Genomic DNA, 15,636 nt, shown 5'->3' with positions numbered 1-15,636 from the left:
AGCAGCTCTTTAGGAGAGCCACCTAGATTGCACCCTTCTCGGCCGGGCACAAAAATCTAACTGGAGGGGGGTCATGGGGGGAGGAGCCAGTGCACACCACCTGATCCTAAAGCTTTACTTTTTGTGCCCTGTCTCCTGCGGAGCCGCTATTCCCCATGGTCCTTTCAGGAACCCCAGCATCCACTAGGACGATAGAGAAAACTATCTCCTTCTCTGGGGGAGAAGCTGGTAGGGCCGACTTGAAAAAGCGGTGAGGAGGCACCTCTTCGAATTCCAGCTTGTAACCCTGGGAAACAATTTCTATTGCCCAGGGATCCACCTGTGAGTGAACCCAGATGTGGCTGAAAAGTCGAAGACGTGCCCCCACTGGGGCGGACTCCCTCAGCGGAGCCCCAGCGTCATGCAGTGGATTTTGTAGAGGCCGGGGAGGACTTCTGCTCCTGGGAACTAGCTGTGGTTGGCAGCTTTTCCCCCCTGCCCTTACCTCTGGCAAGAAAGGACGATCCCCGTACTCTCTTGTTTTTAAGCGACCGAAAGGGCTACATCTGATAATGTGGCGCTTTCTTAGGCTGTGAGGAAACATAAGGCAAAAAAGTTTATTTACCTGCCGTGGCTGTGGAAACTAGGTCCGAGAGACCTTCCCCAAACAATTCCTCACCCTTGTAAGGTAAAACCTCCATATGCCTCTTCGAGTCGGCATCACCCGTCCATTGTCGGGTCCATAGGACTCGTCTAGCAGAAATCGCCATAGCGTTGACTCTAGAACCCAGTAGGCCAATGTCTCTTTGAGCATCTCTCATATACAAGACAGCATCTTTAATATAACCCAGGGTCAATAAAATGGTATCCTTATCCAGGGTATCAAGTTCCGCCGATAAGGTATCTGTCCACGCTGCTACAGCGCTACAAATCCAAGCCCACGCTATCTCCGGTCTGAGTAAGGTACCAGAATGTATGTAAATGGACTTCAAGGTAGCCTCCTGCTTGCGATCAGCAGGATCCCTGAGGGTTGCCGTATCTTGGGATGGCAGCGCTACCTTTTTGGATAAGCGTGTCAACGCTTTGTCCACCCTTGGAGAGGATTCCCACCGTATCCTGTCCTTATTCGGGAAAGGATACGCCATAAGAATCCTTTTGGGAATTTGCAGTTTCTTGTCTGGAGATTCCCAAGCCTTTTCAAATAATTCGTTCAGCTCATGAGATGGGGGAAAGGTTACCTCGGGTTTCTTTTCCTTAAACATGTGCACCCTCGTGTCAGGGACAGAGGGGTCATCTGTGATATGCAGTACATCCTTTATTGCAATAATCATATAGTGAATACTTTTAGCCAATTTTGGCTGTAACTTTGCATCATCGTAGTCGACACTGGAGTCAGAATCCGTGTCGGTATTAGTGTCTACTATTTGGGATAGTGGGCGCTTTTGAGACCCCGAAGGTCCCTGCGACATAGGGGCAGGCAGGGCTTGACTCCCTGTACACTCCCTGGACTCAGCTTTGTCCAACCTTTTGTGCAATAAACTTACATTAGCACTTAAAACATTCCACATATCCAACCAGTCAGGTGTCGGTGTTGCCGACGGAGACACCACAGTCATTTGCTCCACCTCCTCCCTAGGAGAGCCTTCTACCTCAGACATGCCGACACACGCGTACCGACACACCACACACTCAGGGAATCCTTTTATCTGAAGACAGTTCCCCCACAAGGCCCTTTGGAGAGACAGAGAGAGAGTATGCCAGCACACACCCAGCGCCAAATTGACCCAGGGAAAAAACAATACATCTTTTACCCAGATAGCACTATTATATTCATCTGCGCCAAAATATGTGCCCCCCCCCCACTTCTTTCAAACCTTCTTTCACCGTGTTCAGCAGGGGAGAGTCTGGGGAGCTTCCTCTCAGCGGTATGCTGTGGAGAAAATGGCGCTGGTTAGTGCTGAGGAACAAGCTCCGCCCTCTCAGCGGCATGCTTCGGTCCCGCTGAAATCATTAAAAAAACTGGCGGGGGATCTCTTATATACAGTGTAGAGTCTGTATATACTCATTTTAGCCAGATCGGAGGTTCAAATTGCTGCCCAGGGTGCCCCCCCTGCACCCTGCACCCTTACAGTGCCTGCCGTGTGTGTGTGTTGTGTGGGAGCAATGGTGCGCAGTGTTACCGCTGCGCGTTACCTCAGTGAAGATCCAAAGTCTTCTGCCGCCTCGGAAGTCTTCTTTCTTCTGATACTCACTTGGCTTCTATCTTCCGGCTCTGTGAGGAGGACGGCGGCGTGGCTCCGGGACAAACGGCGAGGGTGAGACCTGCGTTCCGTTCCCTCTGGAGCTAATGGTGTCCAGTAGCCTAAGAAGCAGAGCCTAGCATTAAAGTAGGTCTGCTTCTCTCTCCTCAGTCCCTCGATGCAGGGAGTCTGTTGCCTGCAGGCTCCCTGAAAATAAAAAACCTAACAAAATTTCTTTCTTTCAGGAAACTCAGGAGAGCTCCCTGTAATGCACCCAGTCTCCTCTGGGCACAGTATCGAACTGAGGTCTGGAGGAGGGGCATAGAGGGAGGAGCCAGAGCACACCCATACCTAAAGTTCTTTTTTTGTGCCCATGTCTCCTGCGGAGCTCGTCTATCCCCATGGTCCTTACGGAGTTCCCAGCATCCTCTAGGACGTAAGAGAAATAAGCATTCCTCTAGCTTAGGGGTGGGCAAAATACGGCCCGCAAACGGATCCTGGCCGGCCCGCTGCCTCCCACCACTGTCCTTCTGTCTGGTACAGCTACACTCGGCTGCACCAGTGACCTGACGTAGCGGCGGTCACCGCGGCTTGTAGCTTTTGTAGTGCAATGACAAGCAGCCACTCGGGCCGCTTGTCATTGCAGCAATGACAAGCGGCCCGAGTGGCTGCTTGTCATTGCACTACAAAAGCTACAAGCCGCGGTGACCGCCGCTACGTCAGGTCACTGGTGCAGCCGAGTGTAGCTGTACCAGACAGAAGGACTTGTCGCTGCTGGATGGAGTTGGGGGTGGAGCCAAAAGCAGGACGCCGAAGCGGGAGGTTTGAATGCAGCTGCTGCATTGACTGCCGTTGTGGACTGGAGGACTGGTTTATATCGCTAAGGTACCATGGCTGTGGGCTGTCCGTGTTTGAATGGCTGGCGGGTGGCAGCGGGGTAGGGGTGCTAGATCTGCCCAGTATTAAGGGGGGGGGGGGGGGGGGGCGGGGCTGCTGAATGTGCTGAGGGAGGAAGGGAGAGCTGGTAAGTATGCCCAAGGAGGGAAGGGAGGGGGGAAGGAGCTGGTAACATTGCCCAAGGAGTAGGGAGGGAGGGAGGGAGGGTGAAGGATCTGGTGACTCTGCCTAAGTAGGGAGGGTGGGATTGGGGAAGGAGCTGGTAACTGCCCAAGGATGGAGGGAGGGAGGGGAGCTGCTAATATTCTGGATGTTGTTATTTGTTTTCATCACTGTTTTTTTTTTTAATTCTAATTACTTGCTTATAAGGGATTCTGTCCTTAAATGAAGGCTCTTCTGTTTATTTTATTTAGCCATTTCTCTTTATTTTTGCCTGTCCCCATTATTAATAAATATATAATGCATATGGGGTGGGAGTGGGGGGGGGGGGGGGGGGGGTGAGGGGACGACGACACACGTATATGGGTGAGGGAGGTGCTAGAATTACAGCAGAAACAATATATTTTGTGTACGGCCCTCACATATTCGCTGTAAAGTGTTAAGTGGCCCCCTAGCTAAAATAATTGCCCACCCCTGCTCTAGCTGCTGTGGGACTAGATATCAATGATGGCGATTAGTGGGTGTTTCTGATTGGCGAATTGCGTCTTGACCCCTCTTACTGAAGATTATTATACTATTATCAGTATGACTAGTGCGCTAATTAGTTGTATTGTTTATTTACAATTGGCAATCAGACGTGTCAGGAAAGCAATTTGTCATTTGAATGTTTAATAGGAAACAGAAGGGATGTTTGGATTGTAAAAGAACTTAATGTTACTTATATGTTCTATCTGATCCGGTATTTAAAGGCATTTTAAAGCACTATATTATATACAAGTATAAAATACGAAACCAGTACTGTAACTTTAGCATTTATTACCAACACTTAAGCTACAGTTCCTGGTTTAAAACAGGCGCATATACTACTACTACTACTACTACTACTGTTTTCTCCTGGAGCCACATCATTTACCTGATCTGCAAAACTGATTAAGTGTTCCCAAATTTTCCTACTGTCAAGATTCTTTTGTTGTAGATACTTTCTGCAAATCTGAAATCAGAGCAAAGACAAAAAGAAACATGAGCTTCAGACATGACGCCAATGGTATCCGGATCCTGGGTAGACACCACTTAGTTCGACACCCATTGGACGACAATGAATAGGCTGACACTAAAAATAGGTAGACATGAACAAGGTTGACATGGGAAAAGGTCAACATGAGTTTTTCAAATTTTTCTCTTTTTTTTTTTTTTTTACTTTTTCATACTTTACGATCCACGTGGACTGCAATTGGGAACGGTAGCCTGTGCCGAGTGCAGTGGTAGTGGAGCAAGGCACCTTGCCCGAACGCTCGCCATGCGAGGGGACACGGTGCACTAATTGGGGTTCCCTGTCACTTTATGAAGAAAACACAAAAAAAACCACGAAAAACTCTTGTTCGTGTCAACCTATTTCTAGTGTCAACCTAGCCACTGTCGACCATGAGTCCCATACCCGAGGCCAATTACATTAAATATATAAAAGGCCATCCTAGGCCCAGATTTATCAAGCCTTGGAGAGTGATAAATTGCACAGTAATAAAGTAGCAACCAATCAGCTCCTAACTTCCATGTCACAGGTTGTGTTTGAAAAATGACAGGAGCAGACTGGTAGGGACTTTATCACTGTGCAATTTATCAATCTCCAAGGCTTGATAAATCTGGACCTTAATAAGTAACAAGATGAATGTATTTCAATTCAAACAGAGGTGTATCTGCCAATCTTACTGCCTGACTATGACAGGACCTTCATTATCCCAATTCGGTGCTGTTGGGACTATAGCAGTATGATGCACCAGAAATTCTGTGTATTGTGATTTACTGGATTCCAACTCAAAATTCAAGACTCAAACCAAAAATAATAGATATAGTAAAACTTACCATTGGTAAGCCTTTTTTTTCGAGGTCCATAAGATCCACAGGGTGACCAGGAGAAGAAACTCATAGAAGCCAGGTACATCAGGATGGGTGCCCTGTGGATCCTATGGACCTCAAAAAAAAAAAAAAAAAAGTTAACAAAGGTAAGTTTTTACCATAACTCTTATGTTCTTCTTCAGGTTCCTTAGTCTCCACAGGGAGAGACATTTGGGATATCGCAAAGCAGTTGTTCAGAGGAGGGGATGCTCCTGAGCTAAGAATAGAATCCGGTGTCCAAAGGAAGCATCCTGGAGAGGCAAAAGGTATCAAAGGCATAGAACCTAAGAAAAGTATGGACAGACCATGTGGCCACCTTGCACAGGTGTTCAGCAGAAGCGCCAAGGCGGGCTGCCCACAAAGGACCCACAGAGCGAGTAGAATGGGCAGAGACTATCTGGCACAGGAAGGTCAGCCTGCGTATAAGCCTGTGAGATAGTCATGCAAACCCATCTGGCCAGAGTTTGTTTGTTATATGGCCAGCCACGCTTGTGGAAGCCATAGAAGACAAAGAAAGAATCCGTTCCCCCGCCATTTCATGGGCATGGTCCGGCCAACGCAGGTGTGGCTGGACCGTGTGGGGGGCGGGCCGCTGCAGCTGCGTGACGTCACACGCAGCTGCTGCAGGCCAGGGAGCGACGACTAGCTCCCGCCCAGCACGCTAAAGCTGCGCTGGCCGGGAGCTACTCCTAAAGCGGCAATGCTTTTGCACTTCTGCTGGGGGTGCGGGTCGTCAGTGACATGCGGGGTGGGATAGCCCTGTGCTGGGCATCCCCCCACATGTCTATGTTCACGATCGTAGCTGTGCTAAATTTAGCACAGCTATGATCAACTCGGAATGACCCCCTATGTTCCCTACCTCCACAAAAAAACTGCAGTCAACATACTACAGTGAGTTACCTAATCCACCAACGCCTGTAGACTGCACAGCCTGGACACTGAACTCCCTGTCTGATTAACTAACAGCTCTACTGCTCTCACACATTGCTTTTTGCTCCTCAGTTACACTATCTACATCCACTGTGTAACAATCTTAGCCTTTCCGTTCCTTCCACTACATCCCAAAAATGCCTGTTCTCACTGTCTTTGCTTTTACTACACCCCCCCTTCTCACTGTCCATTCTATATTACACCCACTCCATTCTATATTATTCCTCTGAACAACACAACTGTACTGGAATTATGGCTCCTCGATCTTGTCCCATACCAATCCTCACCGATAGGTCACACCCCCCGCCGCAATTTCCAGACCACCAACACACATTCATAACCCAGCCAACCTGATCCCCATCTCCCCTGTCCCCTCCCTTCCTTTCTCCTGTGCACTCTGGAATGCTAGATCAATCTCCTTTAACCATCTTGCCATCACTGAAACCTGGCTCTCCTCCTCTGACACCACCTCCCTTGCTGCCCTCTCCTATGGAGGTCTTTTCTTCACCCACTAGGTCAGACTTGATGACCGCAAGGGTGGAGGAGTGGGCATCCTTCTCTCCCCAAACTGCACCTTTTGTGTCATCCCACCTGAGCCCTCTCTCACCTTCTCCACCTTTGAGGTCCACACTAGCTGCCTCTTCTACACCATTCACTACCTTGTGGCAGTGATCTACCATACCCTTGAACCCTGTTCACCTTTTTACTTCACAAATTTACTACCTGGCTTTCCCACTTTCTCTCCTCCGACCTCCCCTCTATCATCCTCGGTGTCGCTTTCCCACTTTCTCTCCTCCGACCTCCCCTCTATCATCCTCGGTGTCGCTTTCCCACTTTCTCTCCTCCGACCTCCCCTCTATCATCCTCGGTGTCTTTAACATCTCTATTGACATCACTAATGCAGCTTCCACTAATCTTCTTGCCCTTTCCTCCTCCTCAGGACTTTCTCAATGGACCTCCACTCATACTCACAATCTCGGCCACTCCATTGACCTTGTGTTCACCCACCGATATGATCTTTTTGATTTCTCAAACTCTTCCTTCCCACTCTCTGACCACCACCTGTTTTCTTTCACCCTCTCATCTTCCCCTCTCCTCTCCGCGTCCAGACTCACAAATCACCAGACGCAATCTCGGTTCTCTCGACCCCACTATCCTATCCTCCCTTGAGACCTTCCTCTCTCCTCTTTCCACTATGACCTGTCCCGACCAGGCAGCCTCCTTCTAGAACTCTTCACTAACCTCTGCTCTGGACTCCGTGCCCCCCCTCCTCTGTCCCCCTCCGCCGCTCTATACCCCAACACTGGCACACCAAACTAACACGATTCTTACAAAAATGTTCACGTTCCGCTGAACACTTCCGGAGGTAATCTCACTCTCTGGCGGACTTCCTCCATTTCAAGTTTATTTTCTCCTCCTACAGCTGTGCTCTTTCCCTCGCAAAGCAATCCTTTTTCCAAGTTCTCCTCTCTTCTCAGTCCTCGCCATCTCTTTGAAACTTTCAACGCTCTCCTTCGGCCCCCTCCTCCTCCAGTCCCTACCTCCCTCACTGCCACCTTCTTCATCTCCAAAATTGAGGAATTCCAACACGATATCTCCTCCCGTCACCCCTCTGCTGCACCCTTACCCCCATCATTCTTCCCCTCCATCTATCCCACCCTGTCCTCCTTCTGTCACACTACAGACAAAGAAGTCCACCCCCTCATATTATCCTCCCCCCTCAACCTGCCCCCCACTGCCATTTCCCACCTTGCTCACCTCTTCAATCTATCACTCTCTACCGGAATCTTTCCCTCACCATTCAAACATGTTCTGGTCTCACCTATTCTATAAAAAAAAAAAACCCTCGACCTTTCATCACCCACTAGCTTCCGCTCCATCTCTCTTCTCCCATTCGCCTCCAAACTACTTGAACGACTAGTCTACAGCCGTCTCACAAGCTACCTCTCTGACAAATTCATCCTTGATCCACTACAATCTGGCTTTCACCAACTCCACTCCACTGAGACTGCCCTGGTGAAAGTCACTAATGACCTGCTTTCGGACAAATCCAGGGGCCACTTATCTCTGCTTATCCTTCTGGACCTCTCTGCTACCTTCGACACCGTGGATCATCCTCTCCTCCTCCGCACACTCCAAACCACTCCTCTTACCTCACTAACCATTCCTTCTATGTGTCTGACTCCGGCACCACCTCTCACCCTTCCATCCTTCCTGTTGGTGTCCCTCAGTGTCTGTTTTCGGCCCCCCTGTTCTCCCTGTACACCTCTTTCCTGGGTGCGCTCATTAAATCCTTTGGCCTTCAATAGGACCTCTATGCTGATGACACACAACTCTACTTCTCCTCTCCTGATCTGTCCCCCTCTGTCCTCTCTCAGGTTTCCAGCTGCCTCTCCACCATCTCCTCCTGGATGTCTGAGCACTCAATAAAGCTCAACATGGACAAAACTGAACTCATTATCCTTTCCCCCAGCCAGAGTAACACCCCTACCAATATCTCTATCACTGTTGACAACACCATAATCTCCCCCGTTCCCCAACTCCGCTGCTTGGGCGTCACTCTTGACTCCTCCCTCTCCTTTGCACCCCACAGCCAAGCTCTGGCGCAATCCTGTCAGTTCCAGCTATGCAACATTGCTCTCATCAGGCCATGCAACTATACTTATCCACTCACTGGTCATCTAATGGCTCGACTACTGCAACGTTCTCCTCACTGGCCTCACTTGCTCCCCTCCAATCTGTCCTCAACTCCGCAGCTAGGCTCATCTCCCTCTCCCGCTGCTCCACTTCTGCCACTCCCCTTTGACAAAATCTGCACTGGCTCCCATTCCCCTACAGAATCATCTTCAAACTCCTCACCCTCACATATAAGACCATATCTAATTTCACTGCTCCCTACATCTCCAACTTCCTATCCCTTCATATTCCCTCCCACCCCCTATGGTCAGCCAATGACCGTTGCCTCGCCTCTACCCTGGTCACTGCTTCCAATGCTCGAGTTAAGATTTTTCCCGTGCTACACCCCTTCAGTGGAACGCGCTCCCCCGCTCCATGAGACTCTCCCCGACCTTGCAAAGCTTCAAACAGGCACTAAAAACCCACCTATTCATCAAAGCATACCCTCCCGATGTATAACCTAGTCCTGAGGCTGCTTCTCCATTCCCCTGCCTCATGCATTGACCAATTCTGCTTTGCTTACATCCTGCTATCAGGCTACCTCCCACTTGCTTGCACCTCATGTCATCTGTCTGTCACCCCTTTTCACTAGATTGTTAGCTCCTCAGACCAGGGCCCTTTTTCCTCTTGTTATCAAAGGCCTATTCTCGACACATTTCACTTAAAGCTCTCTCCTACTCAGCGACCATCTTTACCCGCATTTTCTCCTGCTGGTAAAGTCTCATCTCCATCTATGGCCACCAGCTCCTAGTAGTACGCTGATCACTCATTCGCTACTTACATCTAAGCTGTATTATGTTTTAAGAATTGTGGTGCTCTTTGTTACCTGTACACTATTTTTGTTATTTATTTACTGTAATGCTAAGTTTTGTCTCCCTATACTGTCCTTTCTACGGCGCTGCGAAACACTTATGGCGCCTTATAAATAAAATGTAATAATAATAATAATAATAATAATAATAATAATACACTCCAATGTCTCTCCCTGTGCAGGACTGTGGACCATGAATAAGGAATGAAAATTGTTGGTGTTCCCATTAGTAACCAATCAGATTCTAGCTATCATTTCTCGATTACATCCCGGAAAATGATAGAAAGAACCTGATTTTTGCTATGGCAATACCACCAATTTTCATTTTTAGAAGCTGTAGTAAATCTACCCCACGTGAGAGCTTACTATTGCAGCTTCTGTTCCAAACCACTTAACATGTGCCCTATCATTACCCTCCTCACCACCAGCAAGCACAACAACGCTGGCTGCACAATGAACATGTGTTATGTTATATTTTTGGAACTGCCATCTGGTTTGTGCGTTTCTCCCAAAAGGAAACTATAACTTTCAATGTGATCAAGTCTAACAGTCACATGTTTCTTCTATCTTACTATCTTCACTGACTGATGTGCATATACTTGCTGTGGTCAATGCCATTTTATCCATGACACTACTAAACAAAAATAATAAAAAATAAAAACTACAGCTTTTTGGCTTGCACAGGTGACTGACTGACCTTCTTTACACAATATCTACAGTTTTTATGTTTTTTATTGGAAATTTTTCTGTGCACCGCATTGTAAGGTTGAAGGAACTAGGAGCCGTGCATTATAAGGTTCTCCTGTCTATAGTAAATTACACTTTCTTTCAAATTATCGTTTTTCTTTCTTTTATTAGAAGGGTAATGGGGACAGTTATGCTCACAGGCCCTGAAACAGCGCTTACATGTTAAGAGGATGGTTAAGCCTAACGGGCAGGGCCCTCCTTCCTCATGTTCATTGACTGTAATAACTTTGCATTTATTTAGGACAGGAGTCAAATGTTCCTCCCTACCTCCTGTCGCCTATCGCTCCCGCCGGTGGTATTTTAATGTTACTGCCGAATGGCGTGACAACTTCAATTCAGCTCGCTACCGCTGGAGTTAGCAATCTGAAATGCATGTAAAGAGACCAATTTGGGCACCCAAACGGGACTCTTCATGATCGTGCCTAAACCAGACTGTAATGAGCGCGATAACGGGTTACATTTGAATATCGCTCCTCTATCTCCCATCACTCTAGACGGGAGATAGCGGGTTTGATAGGATTTGAATCAGTGTTCCTTGTCTCTTAGTCCCCTTCAGTGACTGTGTGTGCTCGCCCTTCACTGGCCACAGTTTTACCGAGTGCTGAACTGCCTTCTGCACCCTGTGACTCCCTGTACCAAGCCTGACAGAATACAGTAAGTCTCCTAACCATCACCCCCCCTTCACCCCAGTCCTACAGATGTGTCATTAAATACCTAACCCTTTTGCGCCATATTCTTGTTCTATGTACTTTTTCCTCAAAATTCCTACTTTTTCCTACATATTGCAAAGCTGGGTACACACCTCAATGAGGTGGCGACCCAGCGATGCGATGTAACGATATACAGTATCACATACCAGAGCACACTACACAATTCACAGTACAATCATGTAATATTTGCCCACATGTTTACACTGCATCATGGTGTGGTCTCATCTGATTTGCAATACATCAGATAGGCCGATGCAACCGCCTAATTCATCAAACTATAAACTTAGTGGATTTAGGGGTACACACTATACAATGGTCACTGCTATTTGTTTTCACAAATAGTGTACTATGGGGGTCATTCCGAGCTGATCGCTTGCTAGCAGTTTTTAGCAGCCGTGCAAACGCTATGCCGCCGCCCACTGGGAGTGTATTTTAGCTTAGCAGAAGTGCGAACATTTTTATCGCAGAGCGCCTGCAAAAAATGTTTGTGTCATTTCAGAGCAGCTCAAAACCTACTCAGCGCTTGCGATCACTTCAGACTATTCAGTTCTAGATTTGACGTCACACACCCGCCCAGCCACGCCTGCCTTTTCCGTGGCACGCCTGCGTTTTTCCGAACACTCCCTGAAAACGGTCTGTTGCCACCCGGAAACGCCCACTTCATGTCAATCACTCTGCGGCAACCAGTGCGACTGAAATGCATTGCTAGACCCTGTGCAAAACTGCATCGTTCGTTGTGCGTGCGCATTGTGCCGCATGCTCAGAACTGCCGTTTTTTAGCCTGCTCGCTGCACTGCGAACAAATGCAGCTAGCGATCAACTCTGAATGACCACCTATGTTCTTTGAATACATGATGAGATGAAAGGTGTATCCTCTTTACCCTTCTGAGGATGACTGTCACATCACGGTCACATGACATTATTGTGAATAATCACTGGCACCTAATTGATATTTTAAATGTACTTTGCTTTCACTCTTGCTAGAAAAGATCGTCCTCAGTGTCGGTAAAGCTGGGTACACGCCTGTCAGATGGGATGTGGCGATGCGAGTAATGATACATCGCACTGCAGTACACACTGGTGGTCATTCAGAGTTGATCGTTAGCTGCTTTCGTTCGCAGCGAAGCGATCAGGCAAAAAACGGCACTTCTGCGTATGCGGCGCAATGCGCACGCGCGTCGTACTATTACAACGAACGATGTAGCTTTACACATGGTCTAGCGATGCATTTCAGTCGCACTGCTGGCCGCAGAGTGATTGACAGGAAGTGGGTGTTTCTGGGAGATAACTGGCTGTTTTCGGGGAGTGTGTGGAAAAACGCAGGCGTGTCAGATATAAACGCAGGCGTGCCTGGGGTAACGCAGGCGTGGTTGGCTGAACGCAGGGCGTGTTCGTGACGTCAAAACAGGAACTAAATAGTCTGCCGTGATCGCAAGCTAGGAGTAGGTCTGGAGCTACTCTGAAGCTACACAAAATTATTTTGTAGCCGCTCTGCGATCCTTTCATTCGCACTTCTGCTAAGCTAAGATACACTCCCAGAGGGCGGCGGCTTAGTGTTTGCACGGCTGCTAAAATCAGCTAGCGAGCGAACAACTCGGAATGAGGGCCACTATACGGTCTGCTGTACAACAGCACAAAGTATCATTCAGTGCTGCATGTAACTACAACGCGTCAGCGGTGGAATGGTCCCATTGGATGTGTTGCACAGAGTCAGATTCTGTCTCACACAGATGTACAAGTGTCACATATCAAATTAACCACTACAGTCTTGTGAAGCGGTTTTGTCACATAGCATTGGGATTTGATGCACATTCGCTCAAAAAAAAAAAAAAGAAAAGAAAAAAAAAACACAAGACACAAGCAGAGTCACACCAGTCCAGGCATGCTGAGAAGGGATGTATGGTGTGACTGCAGCAGTAGTGTATGAGGACACATCTGTACATTTCCATCTAGGGATGATGCAATCGCTCTACTTTGTAAACGCTTTGAAGCGTTACATCAGCAGTAGAGGCGATGTGTATGCACTACATAGACAACAACATTTTCACGAAACGGATGCATTACATGTCTGCGTTAGTAAATCAACCTTATAGTGGTTCATACAGCGTTCAACGCAGGTCAATTTGACAAATGTATGTTACTTGTTTTCATACTTTGCAAGCTCTGGAGGAGAGCACACACAGCTACAGGCGATTCGGATTGTATAAAAGGATGGTAACACGGAATTTGCATGTAGGTAACGTGCAGGAATGGTGGGCTGCTGGAACTGCTGGCTATTATGCGCACACAAAGACTTCTTCTGATGGATCATTTGCACCAGGAGTTGGTGCAAGCGCACACTGGTGATGATTAAAGCCAGGAAACTAAGTGTGTGGAGTGTTTCCCGGCTGCAACTCAGCACACAGGTGAATGTCCGCATTTATTGTACGTGCATTGCACACCCTATATTAATAGCAGATTGAAAAAAATAAATATTACACATACAAATGAGGTAATCACAAAAAAAAAAAAAAATTGCTTTTATTATCCAAACATCACGTAGATAAGGTTTAGGCAGCCTGCGGCTCTCCAGCGGCTGTGGAAAGAGCATGTGACAGCACAAGTAGCTCACAGACGTTACCTGTAGAACCTCCGCTAAACTTGGCCTCTCGTCAGCATCCCTCTTTGCCATCTGCAGGAATAAGCGCTTTAGCTTCTTAGGCAGAGCTAGCTTGTGATTTGTGGGGAAATTGAACTTAGCCGCTGACCATATAATAGCTGCGATCCCATAAACACAGGTCTGTAAAAGAAAAACAAGCATGCATTAAATCTGCAGAGTGGAAGAGAACAAAGGGGGGAGATCTATCAAAACTTGAAGAGGGATAAAGTGGAGAGAGATAAAGTACCAATCAATCAGCTCCTTTTTCATTATACAGGCTGTTTTTCAAAAATGACAGGAGCCAACTGGTTGGTACCTCAACTCTTTCAAAGCTTTGATAAATCTCCCCCAAAATGAGAAGCATAGAAAGTGTTACTGGCCAGGCATCGAAATGTAGAAACTGGGGGGAAAAAAATACAAAACAGGAAAAAAAGAAAAAAGAAAGTGAGAAATGCGAGAAGCCATCATGTACAAAGCTCCTCCGTTATAACCCTGCTCTATAATGCCGTGCTCATAGCAAGCAACTGTCCTGTCAGCAGAAAAGTGCATTAAAATGTATTTGATGTCATGCCACCTTTGTTTTAAAATGACAGTATAAAAAGGGAGAACTGTATTTTAAAACCATTACACACTATTGGCTCAGGTCACAGTCAACTGTTTCTCATTCCTGCTCTAGCACAGCTGTTGCTAATGGTATTAAATATTGTGCTCCGTTGGCTTTGCCCCATCGGAGGCCCACAGTACAGTACAGTAGTTATTTTAAACCTAAACATCACCGGCAGACTGGAAACCTCATTCATGTCAGGAAACCTGTATCGTCTCTATGGATACTATAAGCAGCTGCGGAGCGGAGAGATAAACCTGCGTGCCAGATGTTGCTGCACATCTCATTGCTAGTTATAGTTACATAAAGCCCTTACATTGTGCCGCAATTAGTGCATGCTCTATTAAAGAGCAGAAACAGCAAGCAGAAGTTCTAAACATCTACATTTAATGGAACTGAACTCTGCACACACACACACACACACACACACACACACACACACACACACACACACACTGCTCAAAAAAAAATAAAAGGGAACACTTAAACAAAACATCCTAGATCTGAATGAATGAAATATTCTTATTAAATACTTTGTTCTTTACATAGTTGAATGCGCTGACAACAAAATCACACAAAAATTATCAATGAAAATCAAACTTATTAACCCATGGAGGTCTGGATTTGGAGTCACACTGAAAATTAAAGTGGAAAAACACACTACAGGCTGATCCAACTTTGATGTAATGTCCTTAAAACAAGTCAAAATGAGGCTCAGTAGTGTCTGTGGCCTCCTCGTGCCTGTATGACCTCCCTACAATGCCTGGGCATGCTCCTGATGAGGTGGCGGATGGTCTCCTGAGGGATCTCCTCCCAGACCTGGACTAAAGCATCCGCCAACTCCTGGACAGTCTGTGGTGCAACGTTGGTTGGTGGCTGGAGCGAGACATGATGTCCCCGATGTGCTCAATTGGATTCAGGTCTGGGGAACGGGCGGGCCAGTCCATAGCATCAATGCCTTCATCTTGCAGGAACTGCTGACACACTCCAGCCACATGAGGTCTAGCATTGTCTTGCATTAGGAGGAACCCAGGGCCAACCGCACCAGCATATGGTCTCACAAGGGGTCTGAGGATCTCATCTCGGTACCTAATGGCAGTCAGGCTACATGGAGGGCTGTGCGGCCCCCCAAAGAAATGCCACCCCACACCATTACTGACCCACTGCCAAACCGGTCATGCTGGAGGATGTTGCAGACAGCAGAACGTTCTCCTTGGCGTCTCCAGACTCTGTCACGTCTGTCACATGTGCTCAGTGAGAACCTGCTTTCACCTGTGAAGAGCACAGGGCGCCAGTGGCGAATTTGCCAATCTTGGTGTTCTCTGGCAAATGACAAATGTCCTGCACGGTGA

General features: G+C 47.5%; 1 protein-coding gene across 1 annotated transcript in view; it reads right to left on the bottom strand.

Annotated features, from left to right (window-relative positions):
* Nucleotides 1-15,636, bottom strand: part of KNDC1 (kinase non-catalytic C-lobe domain containing 1) — a 387,543-nt gene that overhangs the window by 271,999 nt on the left and 99,908 nt on the right. The window contains exons 10-11 of the mRNA XM_063963294.1: nt 13,663-13,821; nt 4,189-4,266 (exon numbers count right to left, since the gene is read on the bottom strand). Coding sequence (XP_063819364.1) covers nt 4,189-4,266; nt 13,663-13,821 — 237 coding nt within the window. The remainder of the gene's footprint in view (nt 1-4,188; nt 4,267-13,662; nt 13,822-15,636) is intronic.

Source organism: Pseudophryne corroboree, chromosome 3, assembly GCF_028390025.1.
Source record: "Pseudophryne corroboree isolate aPseCor3 chromosome 3, aPseCor3.hap2, whole genome shotgun sequence".
NCBI classification, from domain to species: domain Eukaryota; kingdom Metazoa; phylum Chordata; class Amphibia; order Anura; family Myobatrachidae; genus Pseudophryne; species Pseudophryne corroboree.
This window is presented reverse-complemented; position numbering and strand designations above follow the sequence as displayed.